This window comes from Littorina saxatilis, linkage group LG9, assembly GCF_037325665.1.
Source record: "Littorina saxatilis isolate snail1 linkage group LG9, US_GU_Lsax_2.0, whole genome shotgun sequence".
Classification (NCBI taxonomy): Eukaryota; Metazoa; Mollusca; class Gastropoda; order Littorinimorpha; family Littorinidae; genus Littorina; species Littorina saxatilis.
In genome coordinates, this window is record NC_090253.1 from 63915530 (window position 1) to 63943505 (window position 27976).

The 27976-nt window shown below is 49.9% G+C and overlaps 1 protein-coding gene across 1 annotated transcript; it reads right to left on the reverse strand.

Annotated features, from left to right (window-relative positions):
* Nucleotides 1–12: 12 nt before the first annotated feature.
* On the reverse strand, nucleotides 13–27976 carry LOC138977321 (uncharacterized). The gene is made up of 9 exons (XM_070350221.1): nucleotides 27885–27976; nucleotides 27338–27462; nucleotides 25471–25620; nucleotides 25125–25216; nucleotides 5688–23988; nucleotides 4932–5418; nucleotides 3829–4194; nucleotides 2851–3012; nucleotides 13–2609 (listed from the first exon to the last, which is right to left on the reverse strand). The coding sequence occupies exons 1-9, from the start codon at nucleotides 27974–27976 to the stop codon at nucleotides 1226–1228; spliced, it is 21159 nt and encodes a 7052-aa protein (XP_070206322.1). The 3' UTR covers nucleotides 13–1225.

The window sequence follows — 27976 nt, forward strand, 5'->3', positions numbered from 1 at the left end:
GAAATCTTATTAACATGTTTATAAAATAATGCTTTCTTCTCATTGACTACTTGTAATGACCAGTATCAGTCTAGAAAGACACTACAAAGCATTTTGCAACATGTCATAATATTAAAGTGTACACAGCGCGGTTTATCAGTGAAGTAAAACTAGAAAAATACGGTCACTTTCATTAAACACATGAATCTCTGTTCTGTTTGTAAAGCGCCGGGAGCACGTATTGTCAAGTAAAACACAAGTATCCTTAGTACTGATGAGTCATCGAGTTTCAATATCGTCGTGACTAGATAAAAACTGTGCAGTGAGTACAGACTCAAGTCTTAATGCTGACACACAGGAACGATACATATTTCTCAAACATTTCTCAAAGCTTTGTCATCTTTCCAGATACCTACTGGATAATACTGATCAGCGTATACACGAAAAATGATGGTTGAAATACTTTCAAGCGAGTAACAAGCCTATAGCCTTGAGGGACTAAACTGAAACTAACGCTGGTGGTTGTACATTTCTGCTATACACTTCAGGATTCTTCTGAAAGACATGATGATCGTGAGATTGTGGTCTGGAAAAACCCGCTTCTCAGACTCCCTGAAGCAGATAACAGCCGCATCTCACCAGACTCACACACGCAGTTTTAAACCTTTGACTAGAAGGCACTCATCAAAAAGGTAAACGGTTATAGGGCGTCACGTCTATGAGCAAGATTACAACACTCGCGCCGTGTGACTAGTACACTACATATTTTGTAATACCGAGTTCACTGCTGACAAAGAAAGCACCATGTCTTTATCACGCAGACTGTAGGATAATAGCCACACAAAAAACATGCCTAAAATAAAAAGAAACAATGTGTAGAAAGAACGAAGAAAAATAAAAAAAGAGAATCACTTATGGTTTACCATGGACAGAGAAAAAAAAACTTGACTAAATGTAAAAAGAACAAGAACAAAACAATGACCAAAATGCTAAAAAGAATAGTTCCTGTTAATTTACAAAGATCCTACACAGACACAATGAGTATTTCAAGGTACTGAGGCTAAAGGGCACTTGGGTTCTGTGACGCTAAATCAACGTCATCAACAACAAAATACGAACACTCTGCATTAAATCCAGCAATGTAAAATGATATGTATGTTATTGTCCTCTGGCTTCCAGCCAATCCGAAGAGAAAGAGATGGTGCTTCCTGTGTTTGATATATGCTTTGTCGTACAGGTCAAGTAATCAGTTTTTGTCATTGCCGTGAGCTGCCCCTTTGACAAAGTACATGCCCAGCAGACCGGGCAAGTTCCCTCTACCTCCCCGGGCAGCTGAATCTTGATGCCCTGATCCTGACGAGGTAGAGTCGTTTTCCTTGTTTCCCGAGTTGTCGTTCTTGGAGTCAGAGTTGCTCCCCTTGTTGTAGTGGCGGCCTCTGCTCCAGGGACTGGGGTTCCAAGGTGTCGGGGGCGTGGCGGGACTCTGGTCGCTCATTGGTTGCCATGGGAACGACCTCCTCGCCCTTGACCTTTCAACATCCCCAGCAGGTCCTTGACCTTCTTGACGCAGGGGTCCTCTGTGGATGGCGGGCCCTGGGAAGGAGTTGCCTCCCCTCCATGGAGGCCTGGCCTCTGCAAAGCCGGGCCGCTGCGGAAAGGGGGGAAGGTTGACACCCCAGTCACCTGCACCCCGCCCCTCTCCCACTCGCCCAGAGAAGACCCCGCCCCCTGGAAAACGCCCGGGGAGGTTCGGGGAGCCCCCGATGTTACCGCCGCCGGCCGGAAACCCACTGGGGATGTTAGACGGGAACCCCACGTTGCCGGCCCCGCCTGGACGTCCCCCTTGGATGTTGGACGGGAGCCCGATGTTCCCGCCACTGACTGGGAGCCCGCCTTGGAAGTTGGACGGAAGCCCGATGTTCCCGCCACTGACTGGGAGCCCGCCTTGGAAGTTGGACGGAAGACCCCCTTGGATGTTTGACGGGAGCCCGAAGTTCCCGCCCCCGACCGGGAGCCCGCTGGGGAAGTTGCCGGAAAGCCCTGAGTTGCCGCTCCCTGGGAACTGTCCCCGGATGCTGGGCGGGGGCCCCATGTTGCCGGAAAGCCCGGAGTTGCCGCCCCCTGGGAACTGCCCCTGGATGCTGGGCGGGGGCCCCATGTTGCCGCCTGGGGAGGGAAAACTGCGGAAGAGGTTGCCTGGAAGCCCTGCGTTGCTGGTGCCGGCTGGAAACCCCCCATCTCCTCCCATGATGTTGCCTGGACCCCCGATGTTGCCTGGACCCCCGATGTTGCCGGTTGGGGTCTGAAAGGCGGGGAAGGCGTTGCCAGGGCGGGCCATGTTGCCGCGGCCTGGGGGGAAGTTTTGCGTGGAGTCCCGGACATACCAGTTGTTCTTGTCCCACCAGGGGAGCCCCGATAACCCGTCCCGCCCCCCGGCCTGTGCGCCACCAGGGAAGGTGTGACCGTTGTCATCATAGCGACGGGGCCCCACGGTGCCGGGTAGCGGGGTGGGGGTGTCGCGCGGGGAGGTCCGGCCCGGCTGATTGCGCGGGGTGTTGACAGGCCCCTGCTCGCTGTTGACGCCTGGTGACCCTGAACCTGGCCGGGTGACGCGGGGCGGGGCCGACCTCCTGTTGGTGAAAACACCGTATTCAATTTTTTTTTCTTTTCTATCGTGTTTTTTTCCCGAAATAAGAAGGAAAGTGACAGTGTGAGAAATACCTTTTTGTTGTTGCTGTTTTTTATTTTTTATTTTTTTATTTTTTTTATAAAGTTAGGGGAGTATATCTTATGTAATTAAGACATAATTTTAATTGTTCATTCCATAAAAAAAATTGTATCCTAAAAAAAAAAGAAGACGATATTACAGACCTGTTGATGGTGCTTGGCGTCCCGGCCCGGCCTGGGGCCTCTCGCCTGCTCCTCCTGACCTTGTTGTTAAGGTCGCTGCGGTACTGGATCCGGTACTGCCAGGGGTTCCACCAGCTGTTGGAGTTCCACCCCCACCAGGGGAAACCCCCGTCCTGACCGCTCCTGCAAGCACACAGAGGTGGCAAGACCAAGGCACTGCACTGAAGGGGCTGAATAAAGTTGAAGTCCACAAAAATATGTCGTCTTTTAATGCTAGGCTCAAATTTTTCGGGAAATTTTAAAGAGATTCCTCGACAAAGTAAAACCCGCGCCGCAGAAATTAATCTGAGATCGCAAATCGAATCAATACCAGCGTACAAGATTGTTTGCGCATTGTTTGCGCATTTGAAAAGAAAACGATGATTTTGGTTGAACAACATAGCAATTTGAAAATGTGCCAAAGATTGAAGTAAAGCAATGTTTTTCTTTCACCTTCTACTGATAGCAACTGTTAGCAATGACAAATTAATGTATTGGGGTATGCACGTTAAAGATCCCACGATTGACAAAGGGGTCTTTCCTGGCAAACTTGTATAGGCGTAGATAAAAATGTACACAAAAATACCCGTGTGACCTGGAATAATAGGCCGTGAAAGGTGGATGCAGCGCCTATAGGCTGTTGATCTATTGGCCGATGTGAATACGTGATATATTGTGTAAAAAATTCCATCTCACACGGCATTAATAGGTAACATGCGCCTTGAGTCGCCTTGTGTGGTGAGATACGTGCGCGATATAAATCCTCGTAAATAAAATAAATAAATAAAATAAAATAAAGGACTCCCCCCAAAACTCGCTAATATCCATCCGTGCAATCCCCCTCCCACACGAAGACACACCAACGAACAGACAGACGCAGGGAAAGGAGGACAGTCAAACAGACAGACTCACTCGGTCACTCGCTGATCGCACACACACATACCTAGATCTTCAACCCACCCGTAATCACTCCACGGTCCTTGGTAACGAGGGAAGCTCGCGCCACGCCCCCTTGGCAACCACTGACCACGCCCCCTGCCGCCGTCAGCCAACCAGCGACCGCCAGTCAAACTGAGGGATCTGGGCGAGGGACGATAGGAAACATAACTGGGACGAAAAGCGTAGTGTGAAGGGCGGAAGGAATGGGATCGGAGACGAAAGGCAGGGCGCGGTGCATAGTAAACTGGACGAAGCGCCTGGGTGTATGAGAGGGGGTAGGGAGGGAGACAGTCAGTGCAGCCTGTGTCGGGAACTACCTGACCATAGCCCGGCATATCGCTTGACCAGTCGGGGTTCCACCAGTCCGGGGTGCTCCAAGGGCGGGATCTGTAACAGGCCGGGGGAGCTCGTCTTTAGTAGCAGTATTTGATGTTGCTTAACCTTCGCCCGTCCGGGTTATCGACTACACACGGAAGTCCTCGTGGGGCCGTGCGGACCCATGCTTCTCATTTTCTTCTTTGAGAAACATGGGTCCGCACGGCCCCACGATGTTTGTAGTCTAAATATGACCTTTTATTTTAATTATTTCTCGCTGAAATTGTAGGACATAAGAGCTTTGTAGGTGCCTGAGGCATTCGTAAAAGCTCATTAAAAAATTCCAACAAGTTTAAGAGATATTTGCAATTAAACACCCTTCTGGGTTCACACGGACCCACGACCACCGGCGAAGGTTAAACCTAAATGTGTTTTGACATCCTGTCACGAACAATTCCCAAGCTAAGGGCGAGGAAGCCACTGTTTCCAGTATGCTTTAAGCTTCATCTAGGCTGTTGATAAAGAACTGTCGTTCTTTGGTTCATAGTGCTTCTATACTTCTTTTAACAGTGATATCTTCATTTGAACAATAGTTTGCAAGACGATTGTAGCAACGAAGGGAAATAACTGGAAACGGCAGAAGGGTGTACGTGGTGACTTCTCAGGTTGCGCGAGCTTCCCTTAGTACCACGAATAGCATAGTGATAGCAGAAAGAGCACCAACTTTTTAATTAAAATGATCTGCAATAATCATTCATTCTCTTTCACTCGACTAAACGGAAGGAAGAAGAAAAGACGACAAGCCTTACCCGTAGTCCATACCGCTCCAGTCACCATAGTGACCGACAGGGCAGTCGTCACGCCACACTGTCTCCCAGCCAACCTCAGTGGGCACAAGATTTAAACCCGGCCCCTGGCCCGCCCAGCCACCTCCGCCCCCCGGTTTTCCTCCTCCTCCTCCTCCCCACTGTCCGCCTCCTCCTCTTGGGCCCTGAGTCCAGGGACCTTGACCCCACGGCGCGTCCCACAGGTCAAGGTCGTCCATGTCGTCCCAGAAGTTTGGCCCGTAGGCCCAGAGACCGAACCAGTTGTCCCACTGGCTGGAGTTGCCCAGGGGACCGCTCGACGTGGCGTTGAAGGAGGCCGGGTTGTAGAAGTTGTTCCAAAAGTCAGGGTTGTTGATGTCGATGTAGTTGTAGTTGCTCAGGCGGTCGTTGGGGTCACTGGTGGTGATGTCGTCGCTAGGCAACGAGCCGCTGCTAGGACTAGAGCTGTCCCCGCTACTGGCTTGAGAACCTTGTGAAATTAAAGAATAAGAGTTAAGACATTGGAAACTCAAATGTAATAAAGAATAGAACACATACTGAAAACACAAAGACAAAACTGTAAGACTAGTCAAAACGTGTGCTTCGTATTTCGGCTTAGTGTGTGCTTTAAATAACACCGACGTTGTTACAACCACGCAGAACAGAATAATCTTTTTCTCTGCTTCTGTCATTATCATTCAAAACTACATTTTTTTCAACGCAACGCAATACGATTCACAATGTCAAATGCAACCATACCTGGTGCGTCTCGTTCCGTAGTGGCCGCGCCCTGCCCACTGCCCGACTGTGCCGGACCTTGATGCCCAAACCAGTCCTGGTCGCCGTCCCAGCCTCTCTGGTCCCAGTTCCAGTCTTCCGTACCGGTACCGTAGTTCGCAAACGAGTTGGCGGCCTGTCCTGAACCAGAGCCCTGCCCCGGGTCCTGAGTGGAACCCGGTCGCTGCCTCATGTTCCTGTCACGAGGCGGAGCGTTGGAGGCGGAGCCTGGGGACTGATAGAATCCTCCTCCCCTGGGCGGGCCCCACTCTCTGTCCCTGGAGCTGTGGCCTTGTGCTGGGGCTGTGGAGCGCATGTGCTGTTTGGGGGCGGTCTCGGCGTCAGGGGTAGAGGCCGGGCTTCGTTTCTCCAAGCGTTTCTCCAGTCTCGCCACAGCCTCTGGGGAAAATCGCTTCACTTTGTAAGGGACGTTGCGTTCTGCGAATCTCTTGTTAACTTGAATGACAGTTTTCACGTTTGCTTTGTCCATTTGAGACTGAGCTTGTCCTTTTGACTGGATGCCAGTGAGGTTCACTGCGCTGCGTTTAGAACGTGACGTTTCCGCTGGCTTTGTTTCTCCTTGCGCCTCAGTGGGCGTGGCTTTGTCAGCCGTGCTCTTCTCAACTCTGTCGTCAGCTGTGTTGTCATTGGAGGAATCTTCTTTAGAATAGTAGAAGGAGCTCAGAGGGTCAAATCGGTTTTCGTCCACATATTCATTCCCGAACAGGTTCGCTTCGTTCCGCATCTGGTTGTCTCCCCATCCCATTGTTGGACTGTTTTGATACCAATTCCGAGACGGGTTGTACTGATTCTGGTTCCACGATGACCCGTACTGGTTCGGGTTCCATCGTGGGTAATACTGAAACTGGTTCCAGCGGTTGCCAGAGGACCCCCATGGCGAGTTACTATAGGTATTGTACCATGGCTGGCTGAACCGCATCCACTGCCGGTTGTTAACATACCTTTGCCCGTACTGGTCCCACTGCCAAGGGTACGCGTTCATCCCACCCCTCTGCTGGCCCAGTTTGGGGTCTTCTGGTTTATCTTCTACATTTGTCGTGTCCTTCTCAGAGTTCGTGGAGTCTTCAGCGCTCCGTTTCTCCCTGACCTTCTCAGTGGTAGTCGCACCACCATCATCCGAGGAGAAGGAGAACGGGTGGGAGCTTCTGTACCCGGACTGGAAGTTGTTCCAGGACTGACCTCCGCCCCAGCCATTAAAGGAAGTGAAGCGCTGGTGGGAGTTATAGCCCCTGTAGTGCAACCTCTGTCCCATGCCGGACCCCCAGGGTCGCCCCATCCCCATGTACGTGGGTCTCCCCCCCATCATCGACATGGATCGCCTCCCCATCGACATGCGTGGCATGAACGTGGTCATGTAGGGACTGACGCGGTAACCTCTCATCCACCGCGACACTCTGGGGTCAGAGTCGTCAGAAGACTCGTCCTGGGCGTGTTCCTCCACACTGCGTTTGTGAAGCCTTTCTTCGGCTTGTTGGGGAGAGGTCTTGCTATCTTTGGAGAAAGAGAAAGGGTAAGAACTTCCCATGCCGTTCCAAGTGTTGCCCTGGTTCTGGTTCCAGCCCCCGTTCTTCATGTTCATTCCACTGCCTGGCATATTGTTGCCGCCATTACCGTTCATGTTGAATCCGGGCCAGAAGTTGTTGAACATTTGACCTTGACCCTGACCCCCGCTCCACGGATTTCCTCCCATCCTGCCAGACATCCAGTTATTCCCTTGCCACATTTGTTGGTTGTAGCCTTGGTTTGGGAAATACATCTGTCTGGAAGTCTTCAGGTCTGGGCTTTCTGTGTTGTCGGATTGGTGAAGTGTTGAACGTTTCTCTCTCCCGCTATCAGTGTCTGCTGCTGGTTCTTTGGAGAATGAGAAAGAGGTAGGGCGTCCCATGCCGTTCCAATCGTTGCCCTGGTTCTGGCCCCAGCCCCAGTTGTTCATGTTCATTCCACTTCCTGGCATATTGTTGCCGCCATTACCGTTCATGTTGAATCCGGACCAGAAGTTGTTGAACATTTTACCTTGACCCTGACCCCCGCTCCACGGATTTCCTCCCATCCTGCCAGACATCCAGTTATTCCCTTGCCACATTTGTTGGTTGTAGCCTTGGTTTGGGAAATACATCTGTCTGGAAATCTTCGGGTCTGGGCTTTCTGTGTTGTCGGATTGGTGAAGTGTTGAACGTTTCTCTCTCCCGCTATCAGTGTCTGCTGCTGGTTCTTTGGAGAATGAGAAAGAGGTAGGGCGTCCCATGCCGTTCCAATCGTTGCCCTGGTTCTGGCCCCAGCCCCAGTTGTTCATGTTCATTCCACTTCCTGGCATATTGTTGCCACCATAACCGTTCCCGCTGAATCCGGGCCAGAAGTTATTGAACATTTGACTTTGACCCTGACCTCTGTTCCATGGGTTTCCTCCCATCCTGTTATTCACTTGCCACATTTGTTGGTTGTAGCCTTGGGTTGGGAAATACATCTGTCTGGAAGTCTTCGGACCTTCGCTATCTTTGTTGTTAGAATGGCGAAGAGTTGAGCGTTTCACTCTCGCGCTATCAGTATCTGTTGCTGCTTCGTTGTGATCATCTTCAGAGTTGTGATCTTCTGTGCTCTGTGCTGTTTTCTCTGTGTTGGAGTCTTCTTCCTCCGAGTACCCAAAGGGCTGGTTGTTGAAGCCAGACCACATCCAGTTATAGTTGTCCCTGTCGTAGCTGTAGGAGTTCCAGTTGTAGTTGCCCCACATGGGGCGGTGCATGTTCCAGTTCCACCACGGCCAGAAGTTGTAGTTGTGCATGCCGTACCCCCACCAGCCGGGCCAGTTGTTGTGGTAGTTGTTGTTGTAGCCGTACATACTGCCCGTGTTGTAAGGAGAGCTGGGACCACCCGCCATGTTGCCCACGCTCCTCTTGGCTCGCTGCTCGGCTTCTGCGTTGTTTTCCTTGTCCTCACTCTCTGCCTCTGTCGCCGCCTCTGTCCGGGCGTTCTCTGTCTGCTGACGGAATGCTGGGTCGGACGGTTGTGCTGGGTCGGTCTGCTGGGAAGTGTTGGGGTTGTACCGAGCGTAGTAGCTCCACGCAGGGTTCTGGCGGTACCTATTCTGGTTCCCCATTCTGTTGTTCCACATTTGCCTGACCCAGTATCGGAACGCTCTCAACGGCATGCGGCGTCCCACCACGTAGTAACGCCAGTACATGTTCCCGTACCGATCCCGGTAAAAGTAGCCAGAAGGATTTTCATACGTGTTGCCATAGCGACGTGCGTCCCAATACCTTGGCCTGCTCATCAGATAGGATCTGTAGAGTCGCCACCAGTACTGTCGATACATGTTCCCGGGCCAACCGCCGTAGCCACTCATTTGCCTGGCAACATCAGGCTCGGCCCCTGAATCTGTGTTGTCCGTAGCGTTTGTGTTCGTTTCATTTTTTGCAGACGTTGCTTCTGCCTGCGCGCTGCGTTTCTGTCTGAGTTGTTCAGACAGTTCTTGCGATGCATGGCTCTCTGATTCTGCTGCCTGGGAGAAGCCGAAAGGTCGAGACGAGTCCATGTTTCCCCCTAAATTCCCCATTGGCTGCTGCCTGCTGTAGGAATTGCCTGGAGGATTTGCGCCGCCATTTTGCATGTACTGGAACATGCCTTGGGGAAAGCCTTGATTTCCGTCCCTCATCCAACCGTAGTTATTCTGGTTGTTCATCCACATGGGCCCATAGCTGTTCCACCTCCAGTTGTTGTTCCCGTAACCAGGCCAGTTACCATAACTATACAACCAGTTTGGCCAGTAGCCTCCATTGCCACCCATCATTCTGGAGACAGTTTCTTCTGTCTTCCCGTCAGCACTTCTCCTTGCACGAACAGGCTGAGTCATGGGGCTGCCTGTCTTCCCATCAGCACTTCTCCTTGCACGAACAGGCTGATTCATGGGGCTGCCTGTCTTAGAGTAGTGAAATGGATAGAAGTTGTAATTTCTGTAATTGTTCCACATCCTATTGTTGTACCAGTTACCAGGCCAGTATCTCTGTCTGTTCCACATGTTCCACCAGCCTGGCATGTAGCCACCATAGCCACCCATCATTCTGGAGACTGTGTCATCATCTGTTGATTGTTTTCCATCTGCATTCCGTTTGGAAAGCAGATGTTCCTTGTCAGACTCGTCTTGCTGCTCATCTCCCGAAAAGGAAAAAGGATGGAACCCATTCCACATCCAGTTGTGATAGTTCCAGTTGCCAGGCCAGAATCCATAGCTGTGCCAGTGGCCTCCCATCATGCTGGACACTTCTTCGTCGTCCTGTGTCTGGTCAGCACTTCTCTTGTCCCGGGGTTCAGAGTCCATGGATTTGTCGCCCTTTGAATAATGGAATGGGTTTCCGTAGTTTCCGTTTCTGTTCATCATCCAGTTGTAGTTGTTCCAGTAGCCAGGCCAGTACCTGTTGTTGTTCCACATCTGAGGCCAGTAGCCACCATAGCCACCCATCATTTTGGACACTTCTTTTTCTGCGATCTCCCCAGTATCCCGCCTTTCTCGAACGTGCTGGTTTACAGGAGTTTGTTCTCCCTGTGAGAAATAGTGAGGGTAGTAGCCTCTGTAGTTGTTCATCATCCAGTTATTGTTCCAGTAACCAGGCCAGTTCCTGTTCCACATATGTGGCCAGTAGCCGCCATAGCCACCCATCATTTTGGAAACATCTTTGTCTTCTGATTTGACTTCAGCATTCCTCTTTGTTCTTACACGCTGATTCATGGGGCTACCTTGTGAGTAGTAGTAAGGGTAGTGACCCCTGTGGTTGTTCCACATCCAGTTGTTGTTCCAGTGACCAGGCCAATATCTGTTGTAATTGTTGTGCATGTTCCCCCACTGAGGCCAGTAGCCGCCATAGCCACCCATCATTCTGGACACTTCGTCATCTTCTTTTTTGTCATCAGCGTTTCTCTTGGCTCTGATGGGATGCTTCATAGGATTGCCTCCTTGCTGTGCGTAGTAGGGGTAGTAGCCTCCGTAGTTGTTCGACATCCAGTTGTTGTTCCAGTAGCCAGGCCAGTATCTGTAGTTGTTGTACATGTTCCAGTTAGGCCAGTAGCCACCATAGCCACCCATCATTTTGGAAACTGCATCGTCTTCTGACTCGTTGTTATCTCCACTGCGTTTAGACCTGAGGAGCTCTTTTTCAGGTTGCTGGTGTTCTCCTTCGGTACCAAAGTGAAAAGGGTAAAACCTGTTCCCCATCCAGTTGAAGTTGTTCCAGCGCCAGTTATTCCAGTAGCCAGGCCAATATCCATAGCCACCCATCATTTGAGAGACTTCCTCGTCGTCTGTTTGCTGCTTGGCATCAGCACTGCGTTTTGACAGCAGGTGCTCTTTTTTAGGGGCGTCTTGGCTTCCTTCTTTGGCAAAGTGGAACGGGTAGAATCTGTTCCACATCCAGTTGTAGTTGTTACCGCGCCATTGATTCCAGTATTGTGGCCAGTACCTGTTGTGGTTATACATGTTCCACCACTGCCCTCCATAGCCACCCATCATTCTTGAAACATCTTTGTCTTGTGTTTTGTCTTCAGCATTCCTCTTTGTCCGGACCTGCTGATTCATGGGGCTGCCTTGTGAGTAGTAATAAGGGTAGTTACCTCTGTAGTTGTTCCCCATCCAGTTGTTGTTATTCCAGTAGCCAGGCCAGTAGCTGTTATGGTACATGTTCCACTGAGGCCAGTAGCCGCCATAGCCACCCATCATTCTTGAAACCTCTTCGTCTTCTTTTTTGTCTTCAGCGTCTCTTTTTGTCCTGACAGGTTGCTTCGTGGGGTTCTGTCCTCCCTGTGAGTTGTAGTATGGGTAGTAGCCTCCGTAGTTGTTCCTCATCCAGTTGTTATTCCAGTAGCCAGGCCAGTATCTGTAGTTGTTGTACATGTTCCTGTTAGGCCAGTAGCCACCATAGCCACCCATCATTCTGGAAACATCGTCACCATCTTCCTTTTGATCAGAGCTCCTTTTTGTGCGCAATGTTTGGGTCATGGGGGTTTGCCCTCCTTGTGAATAGTGGTAGGGGTAATACCCTCTGTTCCACATCCTGTTGTAGCGCAATGTTTGGGTCATGGGGGTTTGCCCTCCTTGTGAATAGTGGTAGGGGTAATACCCTCTGTTCCACATCCTGTTGTAGCTATTCCAGGACCCCGGCCAGTTTCTGTTACGCATGTTCCAATACTGAGGCCAGTAACCACCGTAGCCACCCATCATTCTAGAAACGTCTTCATCATTTGCTTGCTGTCTTCCATCGTTTGTTTCTTGCTGGCCGTCATTTTGACTGGCATCAGAACTGCGTTTGGAGAGCGTGTGTTCCTTCTCAGGCTCTTCCTGTTGTCCATCTTTGGCAAAGTAAAAAGGATAATGACTGTTCCACATCCAGTTTCTCGGCCAAAAGTTGTAGTTGTACATGTTCCCCCAGTGGCCGCCATAGCCACCCATCATTCTAGACACATCATCTTCTGACTCTCCCTGAGCGCTTCTCTTTGCTCGAATGTTTTGGTTCTGCCCTTGCCTTGAAAAGGAAAAAGGGTAGTAGCTTCTGTAGTTGTTCCTCATCCAGTTATTGTTCCAGTAGCCAGGCCAGTATCTGTAGCTGTTGTACATGTTCCACCATTGGGGCCAGTAGCTACCGTAGCCACCCATCATTCTGGCGACAGATTCTGTGTCCTGGTCATCGGCTGCACTGCGCTTGGAGAGGAGGTGTTCTCTGTCTGACGGTCCCTGGTTACCGTCCTGGCCGTAGTGGAAGGGATACTGTCTGTTCCACATCCAGTTGTTGTTCCTGTTCCAGTTGTAGCCAGGCCAGTTTGGGTAGTAGTTGTTCCTGTTCCCCCAGTACGGCCAATAACCACCCATCATTTTGGAAACGGCCTCCTTCGATTCTCGTTCGTCAGTGCTTCGTTTTGAGATCAAGCGCTCCTTTTCATCGTCGGTTTTCTCCCCAGATTTGGAAAAGTAAAAGGGGTGGTAGAAGTTGTTCCACATCCACTGACTGCTCCAAGTGTGAGACATAGACCAGGAGCTACTGCCCCACATGTTCCACCACTGCGGCCAGTAGCCGCCATAGCCACCCATCATCCTTGACACTTCATCATCATCATCATCCTTGTCGTCGGCGCTTCTCTTTGAACGCAGGTTGTTGCTCTTCGAGCTGTCGTCTTTTGAGAAGGAAAATGGGTAGTGACCGTAGTGTCCATGGTTGTTCCGCATCCAGTTGTTCCCGTAGTTCCACTGTGGCCAGTAGTTGTAACGGTTCCACCAGTGAGGCCAGTAGCCACCATAACCACCATAGCCACCCATCATTCTGGACACTCCTTCTTCTCCGTCATCCTTGTTCTCGACACTTCTCTTGGAGCGGAATGGTTGGCTGGCAGGACTCCCTTTTGAGTAAGAGAAGGAGTAGTAATGCGGATAAGAGTTTTGCATCCAGTTATTGTTCCAGTAGCCAGGCCAGTAACGTTGCCTGTTCCACCACTGAGACCAGTAGCCACCATAGCCACCCATCATTCTGGAGACCTTGTCATCATCCGTCTCTTTGTTTGCATCTCTTTTTGTTCTGACACGTTGGTTCATGGGAGACTGCTTGCCCTGTGAGAAGTAGTAGGGATAACCTCCTCTGTAGTTGTTCCTCATCCAGTAGTTGTTCCAGTTGCCAGGCCAGTATCTGTGGTTGTTGTACATGTTCCATGAGTTAGGCCAGTAGCCACCATAACCACCCATCATTCTAGAAACTTCTTGGTCGTATATTTTCTCGTTGGCGTCTCTTTTTGCTCGGGCATGTTGGTTCATCGGGTTTTGTCCTCCCTGTGAAAAATGATAAGGGTACCCACCTCTGTAGTTGTTCCACATCATGTTGTTATTCAAAGAGCCAGGCCAGTACCTGTAGTTGTTGTACATGTTCCACTGAGGCCAGTAGCCACCATAGCCACCCATCATTCGGGAAACATCTTCATTATTTGTTTTGTGTTCAGCATCTCTCTTTGTCCTGACAGGTTGCTTCGTGGGGTTTCGTCCTTCTTGTGAGTAGTAGTAGGGGTAGTAGCCTCCGTAGTTGTTCCTCATCCAGTTGTTGTTCCCGTAGCCATGCCAGTATCTGTTATTGTACATGTTCCAGTTAGGCCAGTAGCCACCATAGCCACCCATCATTCGTGAAACATCTTCAGCTTCTGGGTTCTGGTCAGCACTTCTCTTCATCCGCTCCTCTCGGTTCATGGGGTTTTGACCTCCCTGGGAAAAGCCGTAGGGGTAACCACCTCTGTAGCTATTCCACATCCAGTTGTTCCAGGAGCCAGGCCAGTATCTGTTGTTGTTCATGTTCCACCACTGAGGCCAGTAGCCACCATAGCCACCATAGCCACCATAGCCACCCATCATTCTGGAGACCTTGTCATCCCCTGTCTGCTCTCCAGTGCTTCGTTTTGAGCGGGTGTTTTGTCTCATAGTGCTGTCTCCCTGCGAGAAAGAAAACGGGTAGTCATAGTTGTTCATCCTCCAGTTGCCGGGCCAGGAACGGTAGCCGTTCCACATGTTCCCATGCCAGGGCCAGTAGCCACCATAGCCACCCATCATTCTGGAAACTTCGTCAGCTTCTGGCTTCTGACCAGCACTTCTCTTCATCCGGGCATGTTGGTTCATGGGGCTTTGTCCCCCTTGTGAGAAGTAGTGAGGGTAGCTGCCTCTGTAGTGGTTCCACATCCTGTTGTAGCTGTTCCAGTTGTGACCGTAGCCAGACCAGTGATTGTTGCCCATGTTCCACCACTGGGGCCCGTAGCCGCCATAACCACCACTCATCATTTGGGAAGCTTCAGGTTGCTGTTTGCCAGCAGCACGCTTTGAAATGATGTGTTCTCTTTCAGGTTGTTCACTGTTTCCTTCTGCAAAATAAAACGGTTGGTTAAACCTGTTCCACATCCAGTTATTGTTCCAGTAGCCAGGCCAGTATCTATAGTTGTTGTACATGTTCCATGAGTTGGGCCAGTAGCCGCCATAGCCACCCATCATTCTGGACACTTCCTCATCTGTTTCTTCTGTGCTTCGCTTGGACATTACATGCTTTTTTTCTTTCTGTGTTGTGGAATCTACGTCTCCTTTGGAATAGTGAGGAAAGAAGCGGTTGAAGAAGTTCCACATCCAACCAGGCCAGTCCTGTGGGTTGGTCCACATGCTCTCCATGCCGGGATTCCCGCCCCATCCCCCGCCCATCATGTTGGATGTTTCCTCTCCTTGCCGGTGATCCGCGTCACGTTTCTTCATGTTGTGAACCTCTGAAGATGATTCGTCACTCTCTGGGCCTGCCTTGGCAAACCGTGAACTCCACCCATAGTTGTTCCACATCCAGTTGCTATTCCACTGCCAGTTGTTCCAGTAGCCGGGCCAGTACCTGTAGTTGTTGTACATGTTCCACCAGTGAGGCCCGTAGCCACCATAGCCACCCATCATTCTGGAAACCTCATCGGTTGGCTGTTTGTCCATACTTCGCTTCGAGATGAGGTGTTCTTTCTCAAAAGTTTCTTTGTTTCCATCCGTCGCAAAGTAGAAAGGATGGTGTCTGTTCCACATCCAGTGTCCAGGCCAATTGCTGTGGTAGCCACCCCACCCCTGGGGCCAGTAGCCACCCATCATTCTAGAAACATTGGCATCTGGTTCACTGGTGCTGCGTTTTGAGATGAGATGCTCCTTGTCAGGATGGTTTTGCTGACCTTCCTTCGCAAAGTAGAAAGGATACTGTCTGTTCCACATCCAGTTCATGTGGCTAGGCCAGTAGTTGTACCAGTGAGGCCAGTAGCCACCCATCATTTTGGAAACTTGCTCATCTTCTGAATTCTCATCAGCATCTCTTTTTGCTCGGATAGGTTGGCGCATAGGGCCTTGCCCACCCTGGGAGTCGTGGTAGGGATAGAAACCTCTGTTGTTATTCCACATCATGTTGTAGTTATTCCAGTAACTAGGCCAGTATCTGTTGTAGTTGTACATGTTCCACCATTGAGGCCAGTAGCCTCCGTAGCCACCCATCATTCTAGAGACTTGGTCGTCTGACGTCACAGTCTCTGCACTCCGTTTAGAGACGATGTGTTCTTTTTCTGAAGCTTCTTCTTTCGTTCCATCTTGAGAGAAAAAGTGAGGACGGAAGAAATTGTTCCATATCGGGTTCCAGTTCCATGAGTTCCAGTTCCATGAGTTCCAGTGTCCAGGCCAGTGACCTCCATAACCGCCCATCATTCTGGACAACTCATCGCCTGTCGTTTCTTGCTCTGAGTTTCTCTTTGCGCGGACTCGCTGGTTCGAGGGTGTATCTTTCTTTGAGTAATAGTAGGGGTTTCTATAATTGTTCCACATCCAGTTGTGGCTGTTCCAGTAGCCAGGCCAGTATCTGTTCATGTTCCACTGAGGCCAGTAGCCGCCATAGCCACCCATCATTCTGGAAACTTCTTCATCTGTTTGCTGGCTATCAGTGCTTCGCTTCGCAAGAACGTGTTCCTTGTCTTCAGACTTCTCGGTGCTGCCATCTTGTGAAAAGTAGAATGGATTGTAGAAGTTATTCCACATCCAGCTGTTCTGGTTCCAACGCCAGTAGTTCCAGGAGCCAGGCCAGTACCTGCCATAGTTGTACATGTTCCACCACTGGGGCCTGTAGCCACCATAGCCACCCATCATGCTGGACACTTCGTCATCATCTGTTATTTCTTCAACATCTCTTTTCGTCCGGACATATTGGTTCATGGGACTCCCCTGCGAGAATCGATAAGGATAGTAGCCTCTGTAGCCGTTCCACATCCAGTTATTGTTCCAGTACCGAGGCCAGTATCTGTAATTGTTGTACATGTTCCGCCAGTGGGGCCAGTAGCCGCCCATCATTCTAGAAACATTGGCATCTGGTTCACTGGTGCTGCGTTTTGAGATGAGATGCTCCTTGTCAGGATGGTTTTGCTGACCTTCCTTCGCAAAGTAGAAAGGATACTGTCTGTTCCACATCCAGTTCATGTGGCTAGGCCAGTAGTTGTACCAGTGAGGCCAGTAGCCACCCATCATTTTGGAAACTTGCTCATCTTCTGAATTCTCATCAGCATCTCTTTTTGCTCGGATAGGTTGGCGCATAGGGCCTTGCCCACCCTGGGAGTAGTGGTAGGGATAGAAACCTCTGTAGTTATTCCACATCATGTTGTAGTTATTCCAGTAACTAGGCCAGTATCTGTTGTAGTTGTACATGTTCCACCATTGGGGCCAGTAGCCTCCGTAGCCACCCATCATTCTAGAGACTTGGTCGTCTGACGTCACAGTCTCTGCACTCCGTTTAGAGACGATGTGTTCTTTTTCTGAAGCTTCTTCTTTCGTTCCATCTTTAGAGAAAAAGTGAGGACGGAAGAAATTGTTCCATATCGGGTTCCAGTTCCATGAGTTCCAGTGTCCAGGCCAGTGACCTCCATAACCGCCCATCATTCTGGACAACTCGTCGCCTGTCGTTTCTTGTTCTGAGTTTCTCTTTGCGCGGACTCGCTGGTTCGAGGGTGTATCTTTCTTTGAGTAATAGTAGGGGTTTCTATGATTGTTCCACATCCAGTTGTGGCTGTTCCAGTGGCCAGGCCAGTATCTGTTCATGTTCCACTGAGGCCAGTAGCCGCCATAGCCACCCATCATTCTGGAAACTTCTTCATCTGTTTGCTGGCTATCAGTGCTTCGCTTCGCAAGGACGTGTTCCTTGTCTTCAGACTTCTCGGTGCTGCCATCTTGTGAAAAGTAGAATGGATTGTAGAAATTATTCCACATCCAGCTGTTCTGGTTCCAACGCCAGTAGTTCCAGGAGCCAGGCCAGTACCTGCCATAGTTGTACATGTTCCACCACTGGGGCCTGTAGCCACCATAGCCACCCATCATGCTGGACACTTCGTCATCGTCTGTTATTTCTTCAACATCTCTTTTCGTCCGGACATATTGGTTCATGGGACTCCCCTGCGAGAATCGATAAGGATAGTAGCCTCTGTAGCCGTTCCACATCCAGTTATTGTTCCAGTACCGAGGCCAGTATCTGTAATTGTTGTACATGTTCCACCAGTGGGGCCAGTAGCCGCCCATCATTCTAGAAACATTGGCATCTGGTTCACTGGTGCTGCGTTTTGAGATGAGATGCTCCTTGTCAGGATGGTTTTGCTGACCTTCCTTCACAGAGTAGAAAGGATACTGTCTGTTCCACATCCAGTTCATGTGGTTAGGCCAGTAGTTGTACCAGTGAGGCCAGTAGCCACCCATCATTTTGGAAACTTGCTCATCTTCTGAATTCTCATCAGCATCTCTTTTTGCTCGGATGGGTTGGCGCATAGGGCCTTGCCCACCCTGGGAGTAGTGGTAGGGATAGAAACCTCTGTAGTTATTCCACATCATGTTGTAGTTATTCCAGTAACTAGGCCAGTATCTGTTGTAGTTGTACATGTTCCACCATTGGGGCCAGTAGCCTCCGTAGCCACCCATCATTCTGGAAACGTCTTTGTCTTCTGTTTTGTCTTCAGCATTCCTCTTTGTTCTGGTATGATAGCTCATAGGACTCCCTTGCGAGTTGTAGTGAGGGTAGTAACCTCTGTAGTTGTTCCACATTCCGTTGTTGTTCCAGTAGCCAGGCCAGTATCTGTAACTGTTCCACCACTGGGGCCAGTAACCGCCATAGCCACCCATCATTCTGGCGACAGATTCTGTGTCCTGGTCATCGGCTGCACTGCGCTTGGAGAGGAGGTGTTCTCTGTCTGACGGTCCCTGGTTACCGTCCTGGCCGTAGTGAAAGGGATACTGTCTGTTCCACATCCAGTTGTTGTTCCAATAGCCAGGCCAGTATCTGTAGCTGTTGTACATGTTCCACCAATAAGGCCAGTAACTGTCGTAGCCACCCATCATTCTAGAGACTTGGTCGTCTGACGTCACAGTCTCTGCACTCCGTTTAGAGACGATGTGTTCTTTTTCTGAAGCTTCTTCTTTCGTTCCATCTTTAGAGAAAAAGTGAGGACGGAAGAAATTGTTCCATATCGGGTTCCAGTTCCATGAGTTCCAGTGTCCAGGCCAGTGACCTCCATAACCACCCATCATTCTGGACAACTCGTCGCCTGTCGTTTCTTGTTCTGAGTTTCTCTTTGCGCGGACTCGCTGGTTCGAGGGTGTATCTTTCTTTGAGTAATAGAAGGGGTTTCTATAATTGTTCCACATCCAGTTGTGGCTGTTCCAGTAGCCAGGCCAGTATCTGTTCATGTTCCACCATTGAGGCCAGTAGCCGCCATAGCCACCCATCATTCTGGAAACTTCTTCATCTGTTTGCTGGCTATCAGTGCTTCGCTTCGCAAGGACGTGTTCCTTGTCTTCAGACTTCTCGGTGCTGCCATCTTGTGAAAAGTAGAATGGATTGTAGAAATTATTCCACATCCAGCTGTTCTGGTTCCAACGCCAGTAGTTCCAGGAGCCAGGCCAGTACCTGCCATAGTTGTACATGTTCCACCACTGGGGCCTGTAGCCACCATAGCCACCCATCATGCTGGACACTTCGTCATCGTCTGTTATTTCTTCAACATCTCTTTTCGTCCGGACATATTGGTTCATGGGACTCCCCTGCGAGAATCGATAAGGATAGTAGCCTCTGTAGCCGTTCCACATCCAGTTATTGTTCCAGTACCGAGGCCAGTATCTGTAATTGTTGTACATGTTCCACCAGTGGGGCCAGTTGCCGCCATAGCCACCCATCATTCTGGACACGTTTTCGTCTTCTGATTTATCTTCAGCATTCCTCTTTGTTCGGACACGCTGATTCATGGGGCTGCCTTGTGAGTTGTAGTAGGGGTAGAATCCTCTGTAGTTGTTCATCATCCAGTGATTGTTCCAGTAGCCAGGCCAGTGTCTGTTGTAGTTGTTGTACCAGTGAGGCCAGTATCCGCCATTGCCACCCATCATTCTGGAGACCTGGTCGTCTTGACTGTCGTCAACACTGTCTGCACTGCGCCTGAAGACTGCATGCTGTTGACCGAGTGGGCCTTGTGGAGAAAAGACATTAGACATTAGGGGGAAGGGGGATCTCTGACCTTCATTGCTGCTCCACATAGCACTGGGGCTCCAGGCTGCCCCGTGGGGCCAGGACTGCTGTGTGTTCCACGTGCCTCGCCACTGAGGTCCGTAGTGGCCGTTACCGGACATGCTGTTCCAGAGGCTCGGGGAGTAAGGTCCGTAGTTTCCGAAACCCATCTGTCTTGCCGTCTTCTCGTCTTTTTCAGATGCTTCTTCTGTGTTTATGATATCAGCATTACGTTTGTATATTGCGTGCTGTCCGCCATAGCCTTGCATGGGGCTGCCGAACTGCTGGCTTCCTGGTGTAGAACGCAAGTTCATGTTGCCAGGGAAAGAAGAACCGCGGTTGCCGTAGTTTCCCCACATGCCCCCGTTAGAGTTCCACGTGTTTCCCCCTGGCATCATGCTGTTTCTGTTCCACCATTGTGGTTGGTAGTTATTGTAGTAGCCACTGTAGCCATTGTTGTAGTTGTTCCATCGATTAGGAGAGTACTGTCCATAGTTTTCAAATCCCATCTGTCTGGCTAGTTTGTCTTCTCTAACAGCGGAATCTTCTGTGTTGTCATTGTTAGCACTGCGCTTGTACATTGAGTGCTGCCCACCAAAACCCTGCATGGGACTCCAGAACTGCTGGTTTCCTGATGCAGAATGGAAGTTCATGTTGCCAGGAAAGGAAGAACCGCGGTTGCCGTAGTTTCCACCCATGCCGTTAGAGTTCCACATGTTTCCCCCTGGCATCATATTGTTCCTGTTCCACCACTGAGGTTGGTAGTTGTTGTAGCCACTGTAGTCATTGTTGTAGTTGTTCCAACGATTGGGAGAGTACTGTCCATACTGTCCATAGTTTCCGAATCCCATCTGCCTGGCTAGTTTGTCTTCTCCAACAGAAGTTTCCGTGTTGTCGTTGTTAGCACTGCGCTTGTACATTGTGTGCTGACCGCCATAGCCCTGCGTGGGACTGCCGAAGCCTTGGCTGCCTGATGGCGAATAGAAGTTGGAGCTACCAGGCCAGAAGGAACCTCGGCTGCCGTACTTTCCCGACATGGGGCCAGAGTTCCACGAGTTTCCTTGTGTCATCATGTTGTTTCTGTTCCACATGTTCCACCATTGTGGCTGGTAGTTGTAGTACCCGCTATATCGATTGTTGTAGTTGTTCCAATTAGAGTTTTGTCCATAGTTCCCGAATCCCATTTGTCTGGCTGGTTTATCTTTTCCAACAGCAGTTTCTGTTTTGTCGTTTTCAGCACTGCGCTTGTACATTGTGTGCTGACCGCCATAGCCCTGCGTGGGACTGCCGAAGCCTTGGCTGCCTGATGGCGAATAGAAGTTGGAGCCACCAGGGAAGGCATAACCTCCACTGCCGTAGTTTCCCGACATAGGACCAGAATTCCACGAGTTCCCTTGAGACATCATGTTATTCCTGCCCCACACATTCCACCCCTGAGGTTGGTAGTTGTTGTAGTGGCTGCTGTAGCCACTGTAGCCATTGTTGTAGTTGGGAGAGTATGATCCATAGCTCCCGGATCCCATTTGTCTGGCTGGTGTGTCTTCTTCAACAGCAGTATCTTCATTGTGAGCACTGCGTTTGGACATTGTATGCGGACCGCCATAACCCTGCATGGGACTGCCGAAGCCTTGGTTACCTGATGGTGAATAGAAGTTGGAGCTGCCAGGGAAGAAAGACCCACGGCTTCTATAGTTTCCCGACATGGTGCCAGAGTTCCACGAGTTTCCCTGTGTCATCATGTTGTTTCTTCCCCACATGTTCCACCATTGTGGTTGGTTGTTGTAGTATCCGCCGTAGCCACTGTAGCCATTATTGTAGTTGTTCCAGCGATTGGGAGAGTTGGATCCATAGTTTCCGAATCCCATCTGTCTGGCGGGTTTGTCTTCCCCAACAGCAGTTTCTGTGTTGTCGTTTTCAGCACTGCGCTTGTACATTGTGTGCTGTCCGCCATAACCTTGCATGGGACCACCACGACCTTGGAAGTTCATGTTGCCAGGGAAAGAAGAACCGCGGTTGTCGTAGTTTCCCCGCATGCCGTTAGAGTTCCACATATTTCCCCCTGGCATCATGTTGTTTCTGTTCCACCACTGAGGTTGGTAGTTGTTGTAGTTGTTCCAGTGATTGGGAGAGTACTGTCCATACTGTCCATAGTTTCCGAATCCCATCTGTCTGGCTGCTTGGTCTTCTCCAACAGCGGTATCTTCTGTGTTGACGTTGTCTGCACTGCGTTTGTAAATTGTGTGCTGTCCGCCATAGCCCTGCATAGGACTGCCGAAGCCTTGGTTTCCTGATGCGGAATAGAAGTTGGAGCTACCAGGGAAGGCAGAACCTCCATTGCCGTAGTTTCCCGACATGGGGCCAGAGTTCCATGAGTTTACCTGTGTCATCATGTTGTTTCTGCTCCACATGTTCCACCACTGAGGTTGGTTGTTGTAGCTGCTGAACCCGTCGTTGTAGCCGTTGAAACCATTATTGAAACTGTTTGAAGGGAAGCTTCCATAGCTCCTGCCGTCCATCCATGCGGCGACTTTATTGTCTTCGCTGGAAGCTACTTCCTCTTCTGTGCTTCGTTTCATCAAGTTTCGCGGGTTTTGTCGGGGCATGAAGTCTTGCGGGTTTCCGTCAGCACCCCTGTCAGAGAAATATTCCCGGGGACTGTAGGAGGGGTAGCTGTTGTAGCGGTCACCTCCGCCCCACCACTGGTTCGGGGGATCTCTGCCAGTCACAGGCGGGGCATACCGAGAGATGGAGTTCCAGTTGTAGGGCGAGGCTTGCGGGTTATCGCCCCATCCAGACGGCATCTGGCGCGTTGTTGGCAGCCCGCCACCCTGAGAGGGCCAGTCCCCGAACTGCTGCCATGGCTGGGAGTTCCCTGATGGAGAGTTCCAGCCTCCTCCGTAACCTTCTGGGTTGTTGTTGACGTCGCTGCCTGGCATCCAGGAGTCCCTCTGGTCACAGTCACGGTCGTAGCTCGGCCAGCTCCTGCCAAGGATAGGATTCCTCGAGCTCCATGTGGCCCTGGCTAGCTTGTCGCTGTCACTGTCTGTTTCCTGTTTAACCTCCTCCGCAAGGGTAGAGTTGGTGTCGTGTTCTGTGCTGTTAGTCGTGGAGTTTCCATCAGGAGTAACGTCACTCTGAGCAGTGGGAGATGGAGGAGGGGGTACAGCTGGAGGTGAGATGGTCTCAGTGTCACCAGAAGTGTTCTCAGTGTGGCTTCCATGGCTACCATCAACGACGTTTCTCCGGAAGCGGGAGCCGCCCAGCGTGGGCCGACTTTGCCCGCCTCTGCCCTGTGTGGCCCCGGGTCTGCTGCCCATGACGGGCTTACCTCCTCCTTGCAGTCTCTCCGTCGTCGTCTCCGCGCGCTGCCCCTCTCCCCGCGTGATCTGCAGGTTGGGCTGGTTGCCTCCCCTGTCTCCTCCTCCCTGCTTCCTGCGCCACGGCCAGTTCTGGGTGTTCGTGGCGTCACTCCCGCCGCCAGGCTGGGCCCAGGGATTGGGGGCGCCCTTGGAGAAGATCTGGTCCCAGAGCTGGGGGTCGGGCGGGGTCCACGCGGGGTCCTGGCCTGACGTCATAGTGTCGTTGTCCAGTCCGGATAGCAGGCGGTTCCAGAACTCCTCCGCGCTGTTCTCGTCCTGTCCCTGACCCCCGGGCATCGTGGGGGGTCTGCCCAGCGGGAAGGAGGGACGGTTGGGGTTGGCGGGGAAGCTTGAGGGTCGCTTGGAGGGGTTGGGCATGAAGTCTCGCGGCGCGGGTAGCATGAAGCTGTTTGACCCTGGGCTGTTGCCCGGCCTTCCCGCGGGAAAATTGAACCCTCCCCCGCTGACGTCATTGCCAGGGTTACCACCCCCGGGTCTCTGCATCCCGCCCCCGTACCAGTTATCTCCCGTGGGCCGCTGTTGGTTCCACCAATTGGCTCCCCCTTGTGTGTTCATTCCCCTGCCACCGGCGCCGAACTGTCCCGGGTAGTTGACGGTCCTGGGCACGTTCTGCAGATACGTCCACTGCAGGAAGTTCTCGGGCACGCGGTTCCGCTGTCGCCAGTCAAAGGGAGAGTACCAGCCCCCTCCCCGCCAGTCCTTGCCAGTACAGTCCCCTTCACGGCACCCTCCGCCCGGCCCTCCTCCCCTCCCCCAGATGCGCTGCCACAGCTGCTCTGTCTGGCGTCTCCACTGCCACTGTTTCGTCATGTGCCACCGCATGGCCTGGCGCAGCGACCCCACCGGACCCTGGAATAGGAACGTGCAACTTTACTCACACATTCGCCCCAAACAGGGTCAAGATGAAACAAGTCAAGTATTTTAAGTCAAGTATTTTATTGTTTTGGGCCCAGTGGGCTTTGAAACAAAGATATAATTTTAACAAAAAAAGGTAACAAATCAGACAGTTAATAAATGTATACAAATTGAGCGGACAAATACAACAATACTATACAACCAAACAAAATAAATTGGCAATATACACTTCCATACATACAAACAAAAATAAAAGAAAAATAGGTTTAACAAAATCAGGTAAGAGATCAGACAGATAATATAATATACATTAAGCGGACAACGATAATATACAGCCGAAATAAATTAGCAATACCATTATGCCATGCATCTTTTGTAAAAACACAAAACAAAACAAAAGCATATATTACATACATATACATACCAATAAAGAAACTAGATATAACGCTAACATACTAAAATCATAACGTGGGCTATAAATCTTGCTAGCTTCATTAGTTTTATCTTAGATTTACAATTCATTAACTGTTCATATTTTAAACAATTTGGGTGAGATCGGTAATAAGGACTAATTAATTTTCTTCTTTCAGACACTATACTTTCGTCGGTACAAATGAACAAATAGTGAAACTCATCACCTAATTCATTTTTATCGCACATATCACACAATCTTTCATTTCTAGGAGCATTACAAAATCTGTGCTGATGTATTGGCAACTTATGATTGCTTGTTCTAACTCAATTATTAAAAATAAAATAATATCAAAATAGAGAGAAAAAAGTCAAAATGATAGCACATTACATTATACTTGTCCATAATTGTTATTTGATTTTAAGAACACGTTTAAAGGCCGGCGTCGCGGGCACGGCAGATGAAGTTCCGTTTTCTCGTGCCTGTAATGAATCTGGTGTCTAAATATATCCCTGTGGCCATCTACTACAGCAAGGATTTGTCTCCTGGAGACGGATGTTCGGCTTTAAGAGCAATATTTTCTGTTAACTCTCTCTTCAGACTTTGATTTGATATGAAGTTGTATGACATAATCTTAACTCTCAACTGACTTATCATTTAAACACCTATTGTCACATTTATTTCAACCATTGGAATATTAAAGTACAAAAGGTCATACTCTGGCTTGGGGAGAATCTTGAAACTTCTCGGACAGTTTCACGAGATCCAATATGGCGCGGCGTGCATCACAGAAACAGAGGACTCGTCCGCCTGAAAGAAACATGTCGTTCTGTAATTCTATAATGACAATCAAAGTAGAAACAGGTAGATGTTTTGTCTTGGAATCGGTGTACGGCACAACACATACTTTTAGGACCAAGGACAATGTAACACACTAGGAAGATCGTCGAAATATTTCAACTTATCGCACACGTACACACTCACACACACACACACATACACACACACACACACACACACACACACACACACACACACACACACACACACACACTCACACTTACCTGCCAGCATGAACTGCACATCCGCGTTGTCATAGCGACCGTCTCCGTTCCTGTCGTAGACGTCGAACATAACGGAGGCGGTGGGCCCCTTCACGCCGTAACGCATCGACTCGATCATCATCACCTCCATACGGCTCGCCCATCCGTCACCTATACATATAGATTATCCCTTTAGTATCACACGCCCCAACACATCGACTCGATCATCATCGCCTCCATACGGCTCGCCCACCCGTCAACTATACACATAGAGTATCCCTTAGCACCACCCGGCGTAACACATCGACTCGATCATCATCGCCTCCATACGGCTCGCCCACCCCTCATCTCTACATATAGAGTACCCCTTTAGTATCACACGCCGACTCGATCATCATCACCTCCATTCGGCTCGCCCACCTGTCAACAATTGAGGTCTAACGAATGACGTATCACAACGTGCGCGGTCGTCCTTGGCGGTCAAGAAAGCCGCGGGCGCCGCCGCGATCATTGCGCAGACGACACTTTTAGACCACCAATATTTTTTGTGCGCATCACGTGCTCCACATAAATCGGCCGGAAACGAAGCAATTGGGAAACCTGGATACACATAGAGTACCCCTTTAGTCTCACAGGCCGTAGCACATCGACTCGATCATCATCACCTTCATAGGGCTCGCCCACCCGTGTTTTGTACACATAAAGTACCTTTTCAGTACCACCCGGCGTTAGAGTTACATGGTGCATCACGCTTTGCATGTAGGAACACCTGCGATAAAATTGTATGGAATTCCCCTACACGTCCACGCGACTCGCCAACCGGGTGTGACGCCGTCATCTTGGCCCTGCCGTCATATTACCCCCTCGAATTATTTATACTCGAGACTGAAATGTTGTTTTCTGGAAACATTAATGAAGTGACATTATTTAAGGACGAAAAGCATGTCAGTTTTTTGCATGTGAAGAAAATTGGTGATGAAATTGAATAGATTTCACCCCAAAAATTGATTTAGAACTTCGAACACGTGTACCGATTGGTTACGTCCCTTGAATGAAAAGGGACACATTTTAGGATGAATCAAATTTCTAAGTTCAATACAAAAAATTGGTTGGACAAATTTGGCCCCATGAATGTAAGGTACTCAAGGTCGCTCATCAGTACTATCGAAGGGTGTTTTTTTGCTCAGTGTGGAGTTTATGCAAGATCAACGAGGCCGAGAATCGTAAGATGACGGCGGGGCCAAGATGACGGCGTCACACCGGTGCCTCCACCCTCATCTTTAAGACGAAAGTATCGAAATATGTATACAGTATGCAGCTATAAGAATCTGTCAACCAGCTGCGGTCCGGGCGTAAGATGTACCTATAGTAACTAGTCAGTTGTTCACCCTACTGCAAGATATCATGGTTTACCCAAAATCAACTAATACAAACCGATGTCATCGTGGAATTTGGGCGTAACACGATCTTGGCTAGTTTGGTGTTTTTGAGCTTTAGACTATAAGTAAATCACTCTCGACGAAACATATTCTCTTAAATGCGATTGACAATGCACGATTTAACATTCTTTTTAACTTTCTACCTATATCAGGAACGAATATAAACACTTTTTTCATAATAAAAAAAATCAGTTTAGTCCTACTCCCGCAAAAGCGAGCTGTTTAAACGAGTTACGAGAAAATTCCACGAAGTCTTCGAAACGCTAGCATTATTTACAGTCGCGCTGTCCTGGCATATAACCACGTCAAGTCCAAAATAGACGCTAGTTCTGGGGACAGCAGTCGCGCTGGCTAATTAGACGGTCAATACTACACGTAGAACATACACTAAAATAAAACGCTAGCCTTTGACCTAAGGGCAGTTTGTATTGTTTCCTGTGCTGACTGACCGTTCCTGTCGTAGTAAGACACCCGTTTCCGGAGCTCGCCCTGTGTGATCCACCCGTCAAAGTTGTCGTCCATGTCCATGGCTGCCCGGGTAGCGTCCACCCGAGGCCGGCACCCGAAGGACTGCCTGTATGAGGGTTGGAGTGCAATCATTCTGAGTGTTTGTTATGAAAAGTAAAGCGCATGACAGTCGACGAAATACCCAGTCAGACAGACAGACAGACAGACAGACAGACAGACAGTCAGACAGACAGACAGACAGACAGACAGACAGACAGACAGACAGACAGTCAGACAGACAGACAGACAGACAGACAGACACACACACACACTCACACACACACACACACACTCACACACACACACAGACACACTCTCACACACACACACAAACACACACACTCATACACACACACACCAGTTGAATCAACTTATTTATTTCTACCTTTACATAACCACTATTGAATATAACCACCATTTATTTATTAAACAAAGAAAATGCAGTTCTGTAGCACACCAATCTGCTTCAGAGTAAGAGAAGTAACTCACCACCAGGGACTGGGGCAGTCATACATGACGGGACGAATGGGGGTGGCCAGGCGACGTCTCGCTCGCTTGTTGTACTGAAACAACACGGGCAT